General features: G+C 33.1%; 2 protein-coding genes across 4 annotated transcripts in view; one reads left to right on the top strand and one right to left on the bottom strand.

Annotated features, from left to right (window-relative positions):
• LOC129939435 (metastasis-associated protein MTA3) overlaps positions 1 to 4,033 on the bottom strand; it is a 32,421-nt gene extending 28,388 nt beyond the window's left edge. Inside the window, exon 1 of one of the 2 annotated variants that reach the window (XM_056047447.1) lies at positions 3,827 to 4,033. In XM_056047447.1, the coding sequence (XP_055903422.1) occupies positions 3,827 to 3,854 (28 nt within the window). In that variant the 5' untranslated portion in view covers positions 3,855 to 4,033. The remainder of the gene's footprint in view (positions 1 to 3,826) is intronic. The other variant, XM_056047448.1, reaches the window with a different exon arrangement.
• A 3,101-nt stretch (positions 4,034 to 7,134) lies between these two features.
• Positions 7,135 to 15,515, top strand: LOC129954204 (protein transport protein Sec23A). 2 transcript variants are annotated; one of them, XM_056067949.1, is made up of 6 exons: positions 7,135 to 7,565; positions 7,936 to 9,200; positions 9,271 to 9,424; positions 9,491 to 10,039; positions 10,264 to 10,284; positions 15,298 to 15,515. In XM_056067949.1, the coding sequence occupies exons 1-6, from the start codon at positions 7,287 to 7,289 to the stop codon at positions 15,385 to 15,387; spliced, it is 2,358 nt and encodes a 785-aa protein (XP_055923924.1). In that variant the 5' UTR covers positions 7,135 to 7,286; the 3' UTR covers positions 15,388 to 15,515. The 2 variants fall into 2 exon arrangements, with proteins under 2 accessions (XP_055923924.1, XP_055923925.1); XM_056067950.1 differs by lacking the exon at positions 10,264 to 10,284 and having other exon boundaries at positions 7,136 to 7,565.
• Positions 15,516 to 19,379: the final 3,864 nt, after the last annotated feature.

Raw genomic sequence — 19,379 nt, 5'->3', positions numbered from 1 at the left:
AATGAGAATTTCCAGAAACTTAGTAAAATGCTAAAATGCTTTAAATTTAAATTGTATCTAAAAGAGAAAGATGTAAACTTTTAAAAATCATCATACAATTTGTTCTTAAGAGATATTTTGAGTCTTAACTTAGACTTAAAAACCACGTTGTTTTTAGCATTTTTAAAGGGCATATTCTAAAAACGTCATGTGATAGAAAAATTTTTCATTCATTAAAAGCCTACATTGAACCGTTTAAATCTTAATTTTAAATTAGTAAGGAAAATTATAATTTTTTTTTTTTTTAATAGGCCTTAAATATAATTTAAAGAACACTAAAAACTATTAAATATTACAAACATTCTAATTCAAGTTATAACACTCCTTTCTAACTCCTCCCTTTTTACCTAATGCTCACGCTGTCTCTTCAATATTAAAGGTATTTGAAACTCTTTGAGTGTTTTTTAATTATTAAAAACAAGAATAGAAGTTTCCTCCTCTATTACTATTAATACCTACATACAGTGGTGCTAGAAACATTCCGGATTTTTTTGGTCAAGTTTATTAATACATGTTTTGCTACGCAAGAATTTGCACATTTTTTTTATATTTTTTATAATGTAATTAGATCACACAAAAATAAAACAAGTTAAAATAATCCAAACAATAAACGATGGTAACAAAAAATTAAACAAATTCAGAAATTCGTCTGCTAAAAACTAACCGGATTTTTGTCACAAAATCTTAAAAATAAATATTTTGTCCAGTAACCTTTATTTTTAATAACTTCATGGCATCGACGAGGCATTGACATGATTAAATTGTTGATTATAGAGACAGAAATATTCACCAACTTATTCTTCAAAGCTGCAAAAAGAGAGCTTGTTGAAGTGTGCGTTCTCTTTCCAACCATCCTTTTTAAAACTGTCCACTAGTTCTCGATGGGGTTTAAATCGGAAGATTGGGACGGCCACTCTAAGACAAAAATATTTTGTGTTGCAAATTACTTTTTTAGCTGCTTTGACGAATGTTTGGGATCATTATCCTGCTGAAAAACTCAGACAAAGGCATTTCCTATTCAGCATATGGCAGCATTGTTGACTCCAAAACATCCCTATATTGAAAACGGTTCATAATTCCTGCGATTTGATGTATCGGACCAACGCCTGCACCGGAAAAGCAACCCCAGACCATCACCGAGGCACCACCGTGCTTATCCGTAGGGCGTACATTTGCTAGCTTTAAACATGTTCCTTTTGAGCTCCTTACTGTCATTCTACCATCGGAGTAAAATAAGTTGAATTTACTTTCATCACTGAAAAGCACACTTTTTCATTTGCTTATAGTCCAGTCCAGATGATTTTTTGCATATGCAAATATTAAATATTTCTTCTTTCCGAAACACCTATCATATTTTATTTGTTTACGATGTTTTCAGTAGTGGCTTTTTTGCTGGTCGGAACGAATAAAGACCGCATTCCCTTAAACGACTCCTTACGCTGTAGATAAATTTAGATCCTCACAGATGTTTTTCGAGGACGCAAAAGGGTTCTTAAAAACAAAATTCTTTATGCGCCTATCTGTTTTAGCTGTTGTTTTGCGAGGGCGTCCACCACGATGTTCTGCTTCTACTGATTTTCCGCTTCTTTTTGATAATGTCATAAACCGTTGAAGTTAGAATTTTCAGCATTTCAGCGATTACATTTTGTTTTGTACCGACTTGATACTTTTCTAACACTTTATGACGAATAGCGTTTGTGTGACGTGTTTTAGCCATTTTATTAATCGAATTTCTATTTAGACAGCTTTTAATTAATTACGTTCTCCAAATGCCAAAAAAAAACCGTTACCTAAAAATCAAGACACGGAGTTTTGTATAAAATCCGGTTAGTTTTGAGCAGGGATGTAATCGGTAAAATTCATACTTTATATTTATTTATTTCTTACCATCAGATCTTTATTTTTTTAAAGTAATTATAAAGTATACCAAAACGTTTTTGAAATAAATACAAACAGTAAATTCAGTTTGATTTTTCCTAGTTGATATTAAGGAAGGAATTATACAAACAAAAAAAATCCGGAATGTTTCTAGCATCACTGTACCTACTCGGATTCTATAAAAGAGAATACACAAATATTTGATTGTTTTTTTTAAATTTAGATACTATTCGACAAAATAATTTATCTGCTTTTAATTTTGTGTTGATTATCATCTCAAGTTTTTATATAAGAAATATTATTTTTGTTCGTTGCTAAAATGTTAAATATCTTAGTAAATAAATACAAGTTATTTTGAAAATGTTTATGAAATTATTCTTTTCTCCAAAACTGCGTTTTAACTTTGTATGCAAATTAGTTTCCAAAAAATAAAACACAATTGTCCTTCTTGAAGTCAAATTACTTTAACACCACATTTTCCCTTTTTCTCTCGTTTAAAATTATTTTAAAGTCATAATAGGTACTTTAGATACCTAATTCATAATATTTGTCTATTAGAATCAAAATGCAATTCAGTTATTAACAGGCAATTAGAATTCTAAAAGTTCACGATCTTTCAAATTATTTTTTTTTTAATAAGCTTAAAAATAATTTACTACTTAAATGATAAGAAATTTAAAGACCAATCTACTAAACTCTTGTATTTTTTCTTGAGAAATATATAATCAGCTTCACTCATTCCTACACCATCATTCTTACCAACCAACATAACCATTCTTGTCTCTTATTTTTCTGATTCACAAACAATATGACTTACCATTAAAATAAGTAATATACTTTCAGAAGAAATTAAGAGAACCTTCATAATGAAGCATTTCATCAATTTGCTTGTGCTTGCCCTGTAATTATTCATCTCTTTGACTTCGATTTCGATGCGACTGACGACGACGTCACAAAACGACAAAACCCACTTCTGCCAAAAGCAACGCATGAAATAACAAGTAGACTAAATACCCCATACTTCATAATATACAAATAAACTCGACCACGTAATAGCTGCACAGCACATACACTCCTCTTAGCAATTGAGACTCTTAGCTAAGCAAGTTGATCACCCATTATAATATCAATCAACCCTTCCACTTCACTTTCTCAATTTTCAATGTCCATGGAACAGGTGCAAATCGAAACTTACAAAAAAAATGTGTAAGTATGAAAGATTTTGATTATCGCTCATACGCTCCACAAATGATTCCTATTCCCATGTTTTTTTTTTGTTTCCCTACGATGACCTTAAACTTATTCTGATGATACTCTGTTTTCAATTCGATAGTACAGCGGAAGCCCAAAGCCGATGGCTATGGCTAATTTGGAAAAGAGCGGTCCGTTCATTGTCACAGTCAGTGTACTCAAAACTCAACCCGACAGACACTCATCAGTTTCTTCGCCTGTCCCATAATCTTCGCTTTCGCGTTTAAGTCTTCTATTTCCAGAGCGTACATTGGCCCCTGGTTTCTATTTCACATAAGCAAAAGACAATTTGTTCCTCCTCAACCAACACCGACGATGGTGATGATGATGATTAAACAAAAATAATAAAAGAACCAAAGTAGCTGCCTATCACAAAGATTATCTTGCCAACAACTTGAGCGTCAAAAGGAATTTTTCTTTTGAAACACCACTAAATATTCAATTAATTAAAATAACATTCAATAAATCTTATAAGAAAAATAATAAGAATATGTAATATTATGCGGCGACTGATCATCGAATTTTTTTTTATTTAAAATAAAAATCCTTTTAGCTGCACCAAGAGCAGTGTAGAGAAGGGGCAAAGGAAGGCATTAATATTTTTTTGGGGGAAAGTTGAATTGATAAAGTTAGAAGAAGAATCGGGGGAATCGCTCACCTCCTACTCGATACATGTTTGTGGCCATTTTCACATTTAATTAACAAACTATTTCACTTTTAATTTATAAATTCGATATTAGCGAACAGTTTTATGTAGTTTTTAACAATTTCCCGACATAGTATTTGCGTAAAAATAATATTGTTATGATTACAATCACACAAGACGCGTTTTTTTCGTCGCCATCTTAAAAAATTACTACTCAAAAAGTTTTTAGATTTTTTTCTTTGGTATAAACGGTTGGCAGAACTGTGCATTAATATATGGGTGTCAAACTGCATTATCATTTAATATAGAATGCGGTGCTGCCAATCTATCTCTTTCATATTTTCATAGCAAACTACACGATGAATCTTTTGTTAGCCTGTAAGAGTCGTTTGGTATCATAAATTCATTCGGAATCTTTAATTATATTTGTAATCCAATATTTATATGTAATGAATTCTTTTCAAATCATTGATTGGAGTTTAAAAATTATTTCTGTAAACAAATTTGCCAATTTCTTGCAAACGCCCCCTACAATAGAGGCTTGGAAATATGTTTGTTTCGACTTCCAACTAAAAAGCACTAGTAAAAATCTTTTCCTTTGATATCTTTTTGTTTTTTCTCTTTTACCTTTACCTATAATAGCCTTCAGTACTTTGTACATACATGATTATTTAATTATAACAGAAATCATTGATCTATATCTGTTCACTCCAATCAGGCAATCAGTGAAATCTCAAAATCTCTAATTGAAGCACTTTCAATTCACTACCCATCTTAAAGGAGTACCCCAATCGCTTAATGGCTTAGTTGGGTTGTACTTGACCTCAACCTCGGAGGTTGGGTATTCGAATCCGTGTCTCGGCTGTTCAATTCTTTGATTTCATGTAGAATTTGTACACATTTTCACAGCCAGTACAGAGCGGCATCGAATTCTGATTGAGAAATTATCGGAGAACAAAAGCAGACAGTTTTTCGTCTTAAAAAAGCCCAGCGACACTCTTTGGTCTTGTCAAGCAGAAGTTACGAAAGCCTTAGTCAACGCATAGAGGAAATATATTATTATTATTATTATTATTATTATTATTATTATTATTATTATTATTATTATTATTATTATTATTATTATTATTATTATTATTATTATTATTATTATTATTATTATTATTATTATTATTATTATTATTATTATTATAATATTATATAATATATTTCCTCTATGAGTCAACAGCTAATCGGAAATCGAAAAAGCTCTAACCACGATATCTCCCAATAAAGAGCAAAAAGACATCGTGAGGAATAAAGCAACGCACCTTCTATAGAAGAAGAGTGGTCTCGAAACCGCTTTGTTTGCAACATTCTTGAATCGAATTGCGTGCAATCGAATCATTGAAATCATTCGTAGAAATCCAAACGAAATGATTTTGATAAATACAAGGAAGCAGTCTAAAAATTATCCCATTTTAATGAATATGTACAATCACGCATGCACATCAGAACGATAAATGTGAAATTGGATCCGCTCGGTAAAGCACAAGACGCAAATCTGTCACCCAAAGAAAATTACAAAGTATCCGCCTTCATTCCAGTGATTGACCAGCTATCCGTTTCTCTTACTGAAAGGTTGCATGTCTATGAAGCTGTACGTTTGAGATTTGAATTCTTGAATCACATCGAGGAGATGGATGCTGAAAATTTGTAGGCTGCAACAGAGGCATTGGTGAAAGTAAGTCCTGATGATTTAGAGCCTAGTCTTGGTATTGAGTTGGTTCAATTTGTGTCTTTGATTGCCTCATTCAAAAAGGGAAAGGACTATGGAACAGACCAATCACCTGAACTATCTTACTAACAAATTATCGGAAATCAAAATGTCAAAACCTCCAAATTGCATTGAGAATGCATTAGGTTTTGATGGTAACAAATTGCACTGCAGAGTGCTCATTTTCAAAAATGAAAATTATAAATCAGCATAAATCAAATAGCAAATATTTTGGTGAAAAAAACTCGAAAGGTTCCATTCGTTAACTATAAAATTTAATTTTAGTTAATTCTCTTTTCCGTCTATATTTGTAAGTATTTGTTCAATACTAAAGGAATGTACTTGCTTTCATAATAAATTATTTATTGAAAAGGTCGAGTGAAAACAAATGGTTTACTTTATTTTGAAAATAATTTGGGGGGAGGGGGACTCTGGACCTCTAAATTTGGTCCTGAACTTACCAGTTATACTCGTTCTACTTTCGTGGATGAGATTAATGCATGTTTAAAACAATCATTGTTACAGCGAAGTGTTGAAATGTATAATTGCAAAATGATCCATTAGCACAAATATTTTTCAACAACTGCTAGATATTTTCGAATGTTAAAATAAAACTGCAACGAAATGCGCAATGCATTTCTGCATTGTTCTTCAGGGAAAAAAAAGAATTGATCCAGAGTATTTTTCAGGACATACATAGTTATTACTTGAATCATAACTAGCTCAGTCATCGGGCTATTTTAACAGCCAAAAATGTTGATTTTGACGAAATTAAATTCCAGATACAACAGTTGTTACCAGTCAATCTGATGTCTTTTAAATCAATCGACGAACATTTTCCAAAGTCCTTTCCGTTCATATCCCAATTGACCCAATTTGTATACCAGCTTTAACGTTTCTGCCTTCGTTCGCAAACAATAATTTTATTGTAATAAGGGTAATGATAGTAGAAAATCAGTCAAGAAGGTCGCATCTATGCAAAAAAAAAAGCATGGTGGTGCCTATGTCTGATGTTTTCTTACCGTTCCTCTTTCATTTTTTAAAACAAATGGCCCGGTCAGCTAGTATTTTATATTTTTTAAATACATACATTTTTAAAATTCACCTTTTCATCTGAAAAAGTGAGCACCCGCAAAACCAAGGAAAGTTGTTTTATACGTACCTCTCTGTAAGTATGACGTACTATTTATTACAAAAAACTTGTTTTAAGCGTGTATAGTGAGCCAAAAAAAAAAAACAAAATAAAAATCATTTGTTATGGCTTAACGGTGTTTCCTCACCTTAATATTTTAAAGGTGTTCTACAAAAATCTTTATCTAACTCTAAAAAATGAGAAAGATAATCGTGCTGAGATTGAGAAAAATCACCCTATTTATTAAATTATCACGATCGCTTCCATTTTTGTTGTCAGAATAAACTAAATATTATTAAAAGTCATCGTGTGACTGTATCTTAATCTTCCTAATTTACCGAAGCATTTTGGCATCACTTCAAATCAACTATTTTCGTTATATTTCTTCGTCAAACTTCCCGTCGGTATGGTAAATCTATGAAATGTCAAATCAAGTGACGTGGCTACCCTAAACTTGACAATTCACTTTTCACTAATAAGTTTTTGGTATATTGGAAAAGTCCTCTTGGCAAATTTCTAATAGTTCTTCAATTAGTTTTTGGTTTCATTGTGAAAAATTTGATTAACAATTCGAATTTATTACAATGACGACCTACGAAGAATTTATCCAGCAAAACGAAGATCGCGATGGTGTACGGTTGACGTGGAACGTATGGCCTTCAAGTCGCATCGATGCTAGTCGTCTTGTCGTGCCACTTGCTTGCCTCTATCAACCACTTAAGGAACGCCCAGACCTTCCACCAATTCAATATGAGCCTGTTTTATGTACGAGAAGTAATTGCCGTGCAATTTTGAATCCATTATGTCAAGTAGACTATCGGGCCAAGTTATGGGTGTGCAACTTTTGTTTCCAAAGGAATCCTGTAAGTAAAATATAAGTTTTGTCTTATGTTCTTTTTAATTAATTAAAAATGCACGTTAGAGTTCAAGAAGGAATAGAAAATCCTCTGACTATTCTGTTGAGATCTTTAACTTAAACCTTTCAATTTTATTTACCTTTAACGTTTTGTTTGCCACGTCTTTGTACAAAGATTTACAAAAGAGGAAAATTGGCTTTCCTCTTGACGTGTTCTTTTTATTGTTAGTTTTTTGTGTTGGAGTACCTAAGTAGGTATATAAATTCAATTGTGTTTTAGCCTTTGACTGTTTAAAAAGAAATTCTGCTCCATTTTAATTCGAACTTTTCTTATTCTTTACCTATATCAATTTTTATCATATTTGTGTTGTCTTTAGTTTCCTCCTCAATATGCAGCCATCTCAGAACAACATCAGCCTGCTGAACTGATACCCAGTTTCAGTACCATCGAATACACAATCGCAAGAGCTCCCTGCATGCCCCCAGTTTTTATATTTCTCGTAGACACTTGCATGGATGAAGAAGAACTCGATGCTTTGAAGGATTCGTTGCAAACCTCGCTGAGTCTATTGCCACCCAACACCTTAGTTGGCCTCATAACTTTTGGAAAAATGATACAGGTCCATGAGCTGGGCTCCGAGGGCTGTTCAAAGAGTTATGTTTTCCGAGGTACCAAAGACTTGTCTGCTAAACAAATTCAAGAAATGTTGGGAATTGGGCGTGCCAGCAGCGGTGGATCGGCCGGACATCCTAATCCAATTCCAGGACAACAACCACAACAACGTATACCACATAATCCAGCTGAACCACCAGCAAACAGGTTTTTGCAGCCTATCAGTAAGTGCGACATGGCATTGGGAGAATTGCTAAGTGAACTTCAGAGAGACCCATGGCCAGTGCCACAAGGCAAACGTTATCTTCGATCGACTGGAGCAGCCTTGGCAATTGCTGTTGGTCTTCTTGAGTGCACTTATCCCAACACTGGTGGACGAATTATGTCCTTCGTCGGAGGACCCTGCTCCCAAGGACCAGGCCAAGTTGTTGACGACGAACTCAAGCACCCAATTCGTTCCCATCATGACATAACCAAGGACAATGTCAAGTACATGAAGAAGGCAATTAAGCACTACGATTCATTAGCTCTTCGAGCTGCAACCAATGGACACTGTATTGATATTTACTCGTGTGCTCTCGATCAGACTGGTCTGATGGAAATGAAGCAGTGTTGCAACTCAACCGGCGGGCATATGGTTATGGGTGATTCTTTCAATTCTTCGCTATTCAAACAGACATTCCAACGAGTTTTCATTCGTGATCAACGTTCCGATCTGAAAATGGCTTTCAATGCTAATCTTGAGGTTAAATGTTCGAGGGAGCTTAAAGTTTCTGGAGGAATTGGATCTTGTGTGTCGTTAAATATAAAAAGTCCATGTGTCTCTGATGTGGAAGTTGGTATGGGAGGAACTGTTCAATGGAAGTTGTGTACTCTCAATCCTAGCACAACAATGGGTTTCTTCTTTGAAGTGGTAAACCAACATGCAGCACCGATGCCACAAGGCGGGCGAGGTTGTATTCAGTTTATAACGCAATATCAACATCCAAGTGGACAGCGCAGGATACGTGTTACAACATTGGCTAGAAAGTAAGTGATGAGGGGCGGGTGATCGCGCTACACGATATAAATGTTACCTTTATTTTGTCTGTCATTTTAGTTGGGCTGATGCGACATCAAATATTCATCATATAAGCGCTGGTTTTGACCAGGAGGCTGCTGCTGTAATAATGGCTCGTATGGTTGTTTACCGTGCGGAAACAGATGAGGGAGTGGATATTCTAAGATGGGTGGATCGTCAACTTATTCGATTGGTATGTTTCCAAAAAAACTAAATTAAAACTTAAGGTAAACTAATAGTTTAAAAAAATTAAAAACAGTGCCAGAAATTCGGTGAATACGGTAAAGATGATCCAAATAGCTTCCGCTTGGCGGAGAACTTCAGCCTCTTCCCGCAATTTATGTACCATTTGCGTCGATCACAATTCCTTCAAGTATTCAACAATTCTCCAGACGAAACAACATTTTATCGACACATGCTGATGCGTGAAGATCTCACCCAATCGCTGATTATGATCCAACCAATTTTATACAGCTATTCCTTCAATGGTCCACCAGAACCGGTTCTACTCGATACATCTTCAATTCAGCCAGATCGAATTCTCCTTATGGACACATTCTTCCAAATTCTTATATATCATGGAGAAACAATAGCCCAATGGCGTGCGCTCAAGTATCAAGATATGCCTGAGTATGAAAATTTCAAGCAATTGCTACAAGCACCAGTAGATGATGCTCAGGAAATCTTACAAACTCGTTTTCCAATGCCACGTTACATTGATACAGAACACGGAGGCTCACAAGCTCGATTCTTGCTTTCGAAAGTCAATCCGTCGCAGACTCATAATAATATGTACGCGTATGGTCAGGTAAGATTTCGTTTTATTGGGTGCGTTTCTTAATTCTGAATTTATGTGATTTTCATACAAAAATTACTGAAAAAGAAAATCACAGAAATCCAGAGTTAAGAAATAATCTTATTTTTTAATGTCTCAAATTTTGAACTTTAATTTGATTGTTTTTTATCCTTTTGTTTCAATCAATTCCCAAATCAAAAATGTCCTTTCCAATTGCAATAATTTGTAATTTGCAGCCTACAATTGGCTCTACAACGGTATTTATTATTTTATCTAATCATTCATTATTATTGATCATTATGGTATTACTACTGGTAACTGGGTAACGATTAAGAAGTAATACAATAACACTTGTGTAAAAAAGCTTAGTGCAAATAGGATTCAGGTTGAAAAAAAAGAGTCCTAGGACTAACTTTGTGTAAATAACATTTATTGACATCTCTGGTTCTAGTTCAGGTATCCACATTACTTATTGGCGTTATAATTTCAAATTTATGTACAGTTCATTATTTATTAATGCAAATTTTTATTCCACTCAATTTATGGTATAAAGACTTAAGTGAAACATTCGTCCCAGGTTGTCAAAATTTTTATGATGATTATTTGCTTCTATGACCTTGAATAAATAAATAATTGGTCAAATATTTTCATTCAATACAAAAAAGCAAAGAAACAAGAATTTTCCATACTAACAAAGTAAACCCTTAAAATATCAACGTTTGTAATCTTTTTGAAATTTGTTTCTGGGATCCTTATGAAAATCCGTAACAAATATAAAGATAGATCATATATTTTAATCAATACTTAATTTATAGAGTATTTTTTAAGCTCGACTTTAATGCAGCACGATTACTTTTTTTAAGTTATCATTGGACCGTAATACGACTGTTTATGCTAATTCAATTACTCTTTGGCATTAAAAGTTGTATTTTTACACCAGTCAAGTTAGCAAATTTTAATAATGCAATTAAAAAACAATAACGCTGGTTTTGTTCCAGGCAAATCAAATTAACTTTTCTAATAGGTTTTGATGGCCTTAAGGGGTCGTCTACTTTCGCTCTCAAATTCCGGGCCTATTATTCAAGGATGAATTTCAAAATAACTGCACATGATATTTGAACTAATTTTTTTATTTGATTAGTCAATTCTTAAACTTTAATGAAAAACAAAGAAAAGATTTTTTTTTATAATATCCGGGCACTCAAGGGGTAATTAATACCCTTAACATGTTTAAAGTTTAAACACAGTGCGAGCTTTAGGAAAATAGGGCAGAATTAAAGAGGGATAAAGAGAGATACCGATGGACTTTGGTCTTAAAGTTTTGAATATCAAAATGATAGTGAAAAACAGAGCTGGGTAAAGCATTCCACATTCTGGATGTGCGGTTAAAAAAAGAATCTCTTTACTTGACAATACGTCCGAAACTAATGTGCATTCCTAGAAGTACGAGTATTACGGACAAAAAAGGCATGAAAGATTGCGGCGATTGACTCGCCCAAATATGCGAGTTATATTCAAGTTTTAGACGAATGATGATTTTTTAAATAAGGTTTTTTGAATATTTGAAAATTACACAAAATGGCAGCGATTTAAAAAAAAAGTTTTTCATCCTAAAAAAGAATGTAAAAAATCGAAAACTATTTTCTTGAAAAAAGCTTGTGTCTATACCTACCTAAATGTTTTGTGAATAATTAACGTTTTTCATAGTTACCATAGTTTCGTCAAAATCGTGCCAAAAGCTTTGAAAAACACTAGTTTTGGGGAAACGCGTTTAAAAATAAATGTTACAATTCATTCAGTTATGCCAGGAGCGTACAGCTTTCGGCTCCAAAACTAGACCTTTACACCCGTACACAATAACAAAAAAACAATACACGCGACACCTGCCTCTTAGCGACTTAAATAGGCAGGGCGGGTTTGAGGCTCGATATCTCGTAAACCAGCCTGCTTTCGATCAAATCCTTCACAGAATATGTTTTTAGTTATGTCTACATTAGAAATATGCAAAACAAAAACCGCGAAGGTAGACGTAGATCTAAATTTATAAAATCAAATCTATAATCATTTTCTTCAATATTCAGTTTAAATATTTATATTACTTACTCACTTAAGTTGGCGCAACAGTCCTGTTTCAACTTAGGCCTCATCCAACAAAAACTAGATGTCTCCAGTTGAGCGCTCCAAGTTAGGTGAGGTTACTTTTCACGCGCCACCTGATCCGCGGTCTTCCTATACTGCCCGTACAGCTCGTCGTTCCATCCAATCCCCTTCGATGCATACGGGACAATAGATAACACCAAGAACTGTTCTCTCGAACCGACCCAAAGTGCTTTCATCCGCTTTTGTCATAGTCCATGCTTCTGCACTGTACAGCAGGACGGAGATGATGAGGGTCTCATATACCGACACTTTGGTCCCTCGAGAGAGGACTTTACCACTTAATTGCTTTCTTAGCCCAAAGAAACAGCGGTTAGCAAGAGTTATTCTGCGTTTGATCTGGGCGCTGGTGCTGTTTACAGCGAAGTGTAGGTAGACGAAGTCCTTGACTACCTCAAAGTTACGTCTGTCGATGGTGACGACCAAGACGTCGGTGTTGTATGTCCTTTCTTGACGACAGCATGTACTTTGTTTTGCCCTCATTAACCATTAAACCCATTTTTGCCGCCTCTGCCTCAATATTACAAAAGCCCCATTGACATCACGCTGAGTTCTTCCGATTATGTCAATGTCATCAGAATATGCTAGTAATTGGACAGACTTTTAAAAGGTAGTGTCTCTAGTGTTGACATGAGAGCTCTGCACTATTCTTTCAAGTACGATGTTAAAAAAATGATATGACATGATAGCGCATCACCTTGTCTTAAACCTTTTTAGACATCGAAAGGTTCTGTTAAGTTGTTTCCAACTTTTATGGAGCAGCGTGAATTCTCCAAGGTCATCCTGCACAAACGGACGAGTTTGGCAAGGATGCCAAAACTATACATGGCTCTATACAGCTCGTCCCTGTAGATGCCTTGAAATCGATGAAAAGATGGTGGATGTCGATTTGGTATTCTTGGGTTTTTTTCCAGAATCTGTCGTAATGTGAATATTTGATCAACTGTGGACATTCCTGGTCTAAAACCACACTGATAAGGACCTATCAGGTTGTTGACGATGGGCTTTAGACGTTCACATATTACGGCAGAGAAGATTTTATAGGCGATGTTAAGTAGACTGATTCCTCTATAGTTGGTGTAGTTTAGAGGGTCTCCATTTTTCAGGATCGAGCAAACAATACTGAGGTTCCATTCATCGGGCATGCTTTCTTCCGACCATATCTCACGGCTTTATTAGACTTCAGCTTAGATATGGCAATCTTTACTTTGTCTAAGTCGGGAGGACAGGATTGTTGGCTTTCGTCGTCTATGTTGAATGGATCATCCTGCCTGACAGCGGAATTCGGTTCGTCGTCGCCTTTATACAGTCTGCATAAGTGGTCCTTCCATATCCTCAGCATTGACTGCGGTTTCACTATAATGTCTCCACTTTCGTGTTTGCAGCCTTCGGTTCTAGGTTTATGTACCTGTAAATTTCGCTTCACCGGTTCATAAAACTTTCGAACTTCATTCCTGCTTTTAAACCTCTCAACATCTTCGACCGCACGCTTTTCATGCCCTCTTTTTCCTTATGAGAAGTAGGTATTCCTCTCGCCTCTTCTGCTCATAGAGCTCATAAGCAGCTCTCTCGTCCGTCCTTTTATAATATTTATATTATTTCATATGATATTTGAAAAATTTTTATAAGTTGTTAGATTTCACCTGTCTCATACAAATTTTATAGAAACTCTGATCTATTTAGGCTAAAACTGGTTTTAAAGGAAAAGGCAAAACAGTTGTAAAGTAAGTTTTGTTGTTATGACGAATCTATCTTCTAAAAATGACCTCAACATCAAGTTTTGAAGTATAAAAAGCTTAAATTAAAGTTAGGATTCGAATTCAGTATTAAATAAAGACTCATAACTAATAAGAACTTCCAGACACTGGGTAAGATACTGAAATTATGTATCTAAAAGAGAAAAATTTGTACTATTCAAAATTATCATACAATTTATTGTTTAGAGATATTTTGAGTTAAAACTTAGCCTTGAATACCGGGTTTTTGTTTTTAGCATTTTTAAAGTTACATATTTCAAAAACCTAATGTGATAGAAAAATTTAAAGGTGAGATTTGAAACTGGGACACCTTAATCATTTAAAAAAAAAAAGTATTATTTTGTCTTCCTTAAATTTTTAAAATCTTAGACAAATAATTAATTTTTGAAAAAGAAACACTCACTTAACGCTGATAACATTTATTTCTCAATAGGTAGTTTTTATTAGTACTATCAGCGCATTTGTCCAAAAATACTTGGGAGAATTATTATTCTTGGTCATAAAATTTCTATTTTATATAAATAATTAAACGAACTGTTTGTGTATTTGTATTTGCATATGAGTTTCCAAAACGTTTACATGTATTAATAATGGTTAAGGAGAGATTAACAATTTGGTAAGAATGTTATTAACTCAACGCAAGTAAATTAAAAAGTCCACATAAAATGATCCAAAAGATCGATAAAAGCAGATGGCGAAGAAAAATTTTTTTTTCCAAAAAAAAACTGAACATAAAGATCCAATTGAGATCTAACTGACTGACTGACTTGCCAGTGAACTTCAAGGATACATTTCTAGCTATAAAAATAAACCCCTGGTTTCCATGAATCAATTCAAACTAAATGTGTACATTTACTTCAAATTAGGATCTTGTTATGACTTGCGAATCGACATAAAAGTTAGTCGAATGTGACTTAAAACTTATTTTATACCTCGTCTTAAGTTAAACCTTTGAATCGCTAGTCATAATAGGACCCTATAATATATTTGTATAATTATTACGCACTTCATTTCTGTTTGCATCATATTTAGGTTAACTTTTAACGTAATATTGACAAATGTGCGTATTTTTACTTTACCTAAGATGGAGATGGGTACACTGTACACATTTTTTGTTTAATATTTTAACTAATAATTTCATACACAAAATATAATTTTATTTAAAAAAATCTTTATTCCTTCCTGAAAAAAAAACTCTGTAAATATTCCCCAACTCCTATATTAAATATCCTTTCAATAAGTTTTATTTTTATAAATGATGGTGATGGTAAAAGCTTTGGGTAGTTTTTGGGAAACAAATAATTCAATTGTAACAAAATATTTACGTTTGTTTTTTAATTTATTTTTATTATATAGGATGGTGGTGCTCCTGTTCTCACTGATGATGTTTCACTTCAACTTTTCATGGAGCATTTGAAAAAGCTGGCTGTTTCTTCTACAACATAAGAAAAGCAATTTTGAAGAATTGCGATATGAGAAGAATATAAGTCTTAAAAAAAAAATATTTATAAATATTATTGTTCTTTAAAATAAAAGTTATGAATGTACTTTCAATAAAACATATAAAGAAACTTGTGTTTAGTGTTTTAATATGTGTTCCAAGTGTTTGGTAAAGAAAACAGAAAACAATTTATACAAAATTTAAAATGCCAGTCTTTCATTGCAATTGATGAATAAGAATATAAAATACTGTAATATTCGCCTTGGTCCGACGATTAAAACTTATTCTCTCTTTGTAAATAAAACACAAATTTGGTTTATTCAAATCACTCACAAACTTATTTATTCAACATTTTCAATTATTACTGTTCAAACACAGTCTTTACTTTATTGCAGTTCACAATCAATAATCAACCGCTTCGCTTCCGAGCGGCTATTTATATACCTCAAATCGGTTTGAGAAACTACTAGGTTCTTGTAGGGGCTGAATGTTCTCGAAGCGAGTTCTCCTCCTAATCACTAGATGTTGCCCTTATTCTAAATATTCTACACAAGTGCTTACTGCTACAAATAAAACGGTTGCTACGTACTAATATAACACGATATAAGAGTAAAAGAGATAAAGAGTGTATACACATTACAATACGATAAGATGATCAGGACTTTGTGTTTTAATTATTTTTTTATTAATTTAATTATTTAATCTACAAGCAATATTACAGCTAACAGATATACACACAACAAGACCAGATTAAAAAGTAACTAAATATAGTACATCAGTTTTATTGTTTATTGTTTATTGTTTATTGTAGCTGAATTATTATACATCTTTTCATTAAACATACAATTTACAGAGACTTGGTATTAAGCTACCTTACTACTAAAAAATTTATAAAAATGTTTTTAAATATCATAGTTCTTAATAAATAATTGGTAGAAGGAAAAGCTACAGAAAAAACCTTCTTTTAAAAGATGAGATGGAGAGAAGGGGAGGGAATAACTAACCTCGATCAAATCGCTGACTTTTTACAACCATGTTTGTTATAAGTGATGTTTGATAATATAACTTTACATGTTTAACATAGAAACAAAATACGTGTATCACGCAATTTTATGAATAAATTAATGAACAAGTATAATAAACAAATATAAATAATGTTAATAAATAATCGAACAATCAATTGAATTCATAACATATAAATGAATTTTTGAACAATTAAATAAATAAATAAATAAATAGATAAATAGATAAATAAATAAATAAATAAATAAATATGTATCAACAATAATAATTAAAGAGAATATCACAGAAGAAATAATAAATTAAATGAATAAGTAGATAATTTAATAAATAAATAAATAATAATAAATAAGAAAAATATCACAGGAGAAAAAGTAAATAAATAAATAAATGTATTTGTGAATAAATATATCACAGAAAACAAATAAATAAATAATTTAAAATGTAAATCCCTACAATTAAGTAATGTAAATATATTTCTAAGTATAATCATAAAGTTAGATTTGATATGAGGTAGTTATCAGATGAACCACATACAATGTCGTATCTATTGCGTAGATTAATTATTCTACTAGGAATTCTTTCAATATTTGTCAATCTATGTAGTTCCGCAGTCGAATAGTGCCACGGCAAATTAAGCATCATTTTCAAAATTTTGTTTTGTATTCTTTGTAACCTAAGAATATGAGTTTTTGCGCATTTCCCCCACACAGGGGATCCGTACAATATTATGCTTTGAAAAATTACTTTATATATAATTAACTTGTTTTCCTCACTAAGCTTTGAATTTCTATTTATAAATGGATAAAGCATTTTTATTGTCACATTAACTTTATTTATTGTTTGTTGGATATGTAGTCCAAAAGTTAATGTTTTGTCAAGATGCACTCCTAAGTATTTGGCGTTGGATTTCCATTCTGTCTGCGATCCGTTAATTCTTAACCTTCCGCTGGGTAGAAAGCAAGCTTTTCTTTTCCTTGTGAAAAAGACGGCTTGAGTCTTTCCAGGATTCACCTTTATTTTCCATTTATTGAAATAATTCTCAATATCATCTAAGGCAGATTGCAAAATGGTTTCAATAACTAAACCATTTGAATCAGCTGAATAAATACAAGTATCGTCTGCAAAGATGGCGATTTCGCAGTCACTGGGTTTTGGAAAGTCAGATGTATATATGTTATACAAGAATGGTCCCAAAACAGATCCTTGGGGAACACCAGCAAAGATTTCTTTCGAATCTGAGCATGCAGCATTAATGAAAACATTAAATGTTCGTCCAGTTAAGAATGAGAATATGATTTTATTTATGTAATGAGGAAAATTCAAAATTCTTAATTTATGAATGAGACCTTTATGCCATACCGTGTCAAAAGCCTTCTCGATATCAAGTAAAACTAATCCTGTACTTTTCCCTAAAACGAAGTTATTTTTAATGTCTTTAGTTATCCTGTGTATCTGATGGACAGTACTGTGGTGAGATCTAAATCCGAATTGCTCAACTGGCAGGATATTATATCGATTTAAGTGATTTTGGAGATTGTTTTTGATGACCTTTCCAAGGCATTTGCTAATCGAGCTCAGTAAACTAATTGGCCTGTAGTTGCATGGCATAGACGAATCCTTTCCTGGTTTCAGAATAGGAATAATTTTTGCTTTTTTCCAATCCTTCGGGAAATACCCTAAATTGAAGCATCCATTAAATAAATTTAGTAGATACTCAATACCCTTTTTTGGTAGTTTTTTAAGATATAAGTTACGTAATTTATCGAGACCAGGTGACTTTGATATTTTTAAGCCCGACAGTATAAATTTGAGATCATCAAGAGTTAGAACATTTTCTTGAATATCAACTATTTGCGAACTTAAAGTATCACAGGACTGTTGAACAGCGACTTCAAGTTCATTGTTTCCTCCTATGTTACTGGTAATTAAATGATTTAAAGAGAATTCCCTGGCCAAAGCATCAGCTTTTTCAAAGTTTGATAGCATAACTGTACTTCCTATTTTAAACGCAGGAATAACACAATTTTTCTTTTTTAAAACCTTTGCGATATTCCAAAAGGGTTTGCTTGCCTTGTCCAAACTCTGCAGTTTATTGTTCCAAAATTTATTTCTGTATTCTGAAATTAATATTTTTATTTTATTATTTAATAACTTCATTTCTAACAAATAAGCACGATTTCTAGTTCTCAGCCACCAAGATCTGTATTTATTTCTAGTTTTTATAAGATTAATGATGTTAGGAGGTAGTAAATTTTGGTTTTCGCAAGTTAATTTTTTTTTCGGTACGGATTGTTCTATGCTTTCAAGAATAATCTTCGTAAAATTTTCTACTGCTACATCTATTTCGTCGCATGTTACTTCTGCTGGAACAAGTTCCGGTGTTTCTTCTAGTTTTACGCGAATAACTCTCTTATATCTTCTCCAGTTAGCATTTTTAAAAACGTATACAAAATTATTATTTCGAACAGGTGATCTGTAAATACTACACACCACTGGGAGATTGTTAGAACTCATGTCATTTATGACCATAGGTTGGCTTACGAGTTCGGGCATATTTGTCAAAAATAGATCTATAGTGGACGGGTTAGATCTGTTATTAGGAGGAATACAGGTAGGATGAGGTGGATATAATATGCTAAAAGGATGCCTGGAATATAAATCTGATAGAATGTTGCCCCATGCATTCGCTCTGACGCACCCCCAACTTCTATGTCTGCAGTTGAAATCTCCTCCGATTACAAAAAAATCATTAATTCTAACCAATTTTCACAAATCATTTCTTAGATCACATCTTTTACTTGGTGAGGTATTACCTCCCGGGAAATAGATTGAAATTATTTTTACCAAACGACCGTTTTCAAGTGGTATTTCAATACCAATATTTTCAATTAGTTTGGTATTGACTACAGAAAGTACGTTATGCTTAATTGATCGTTTAACAACCACGGCAACACCTCCTCCCCTTCTCTCTTCT

This window comes from Eupeodes corollae, chromosome 1 (genome assembly GCF_945859685.1).
Source record: "Eupeodes corollae chromosome 1, idEupCoro1.1, whole genome shotgun sequence".
Taxonomy (NCBI): domain Eukaryota; kingdom Metazoa; phylum Arthropoda; class Insecta; order Diptera; family Syrphidae; genus Eupeodes; species Eupeodes corollae.
Note: the sequence above shows the minus strand (reverse complement) of the source record. Positions and strands in the feature narration are given on the sequence as shown.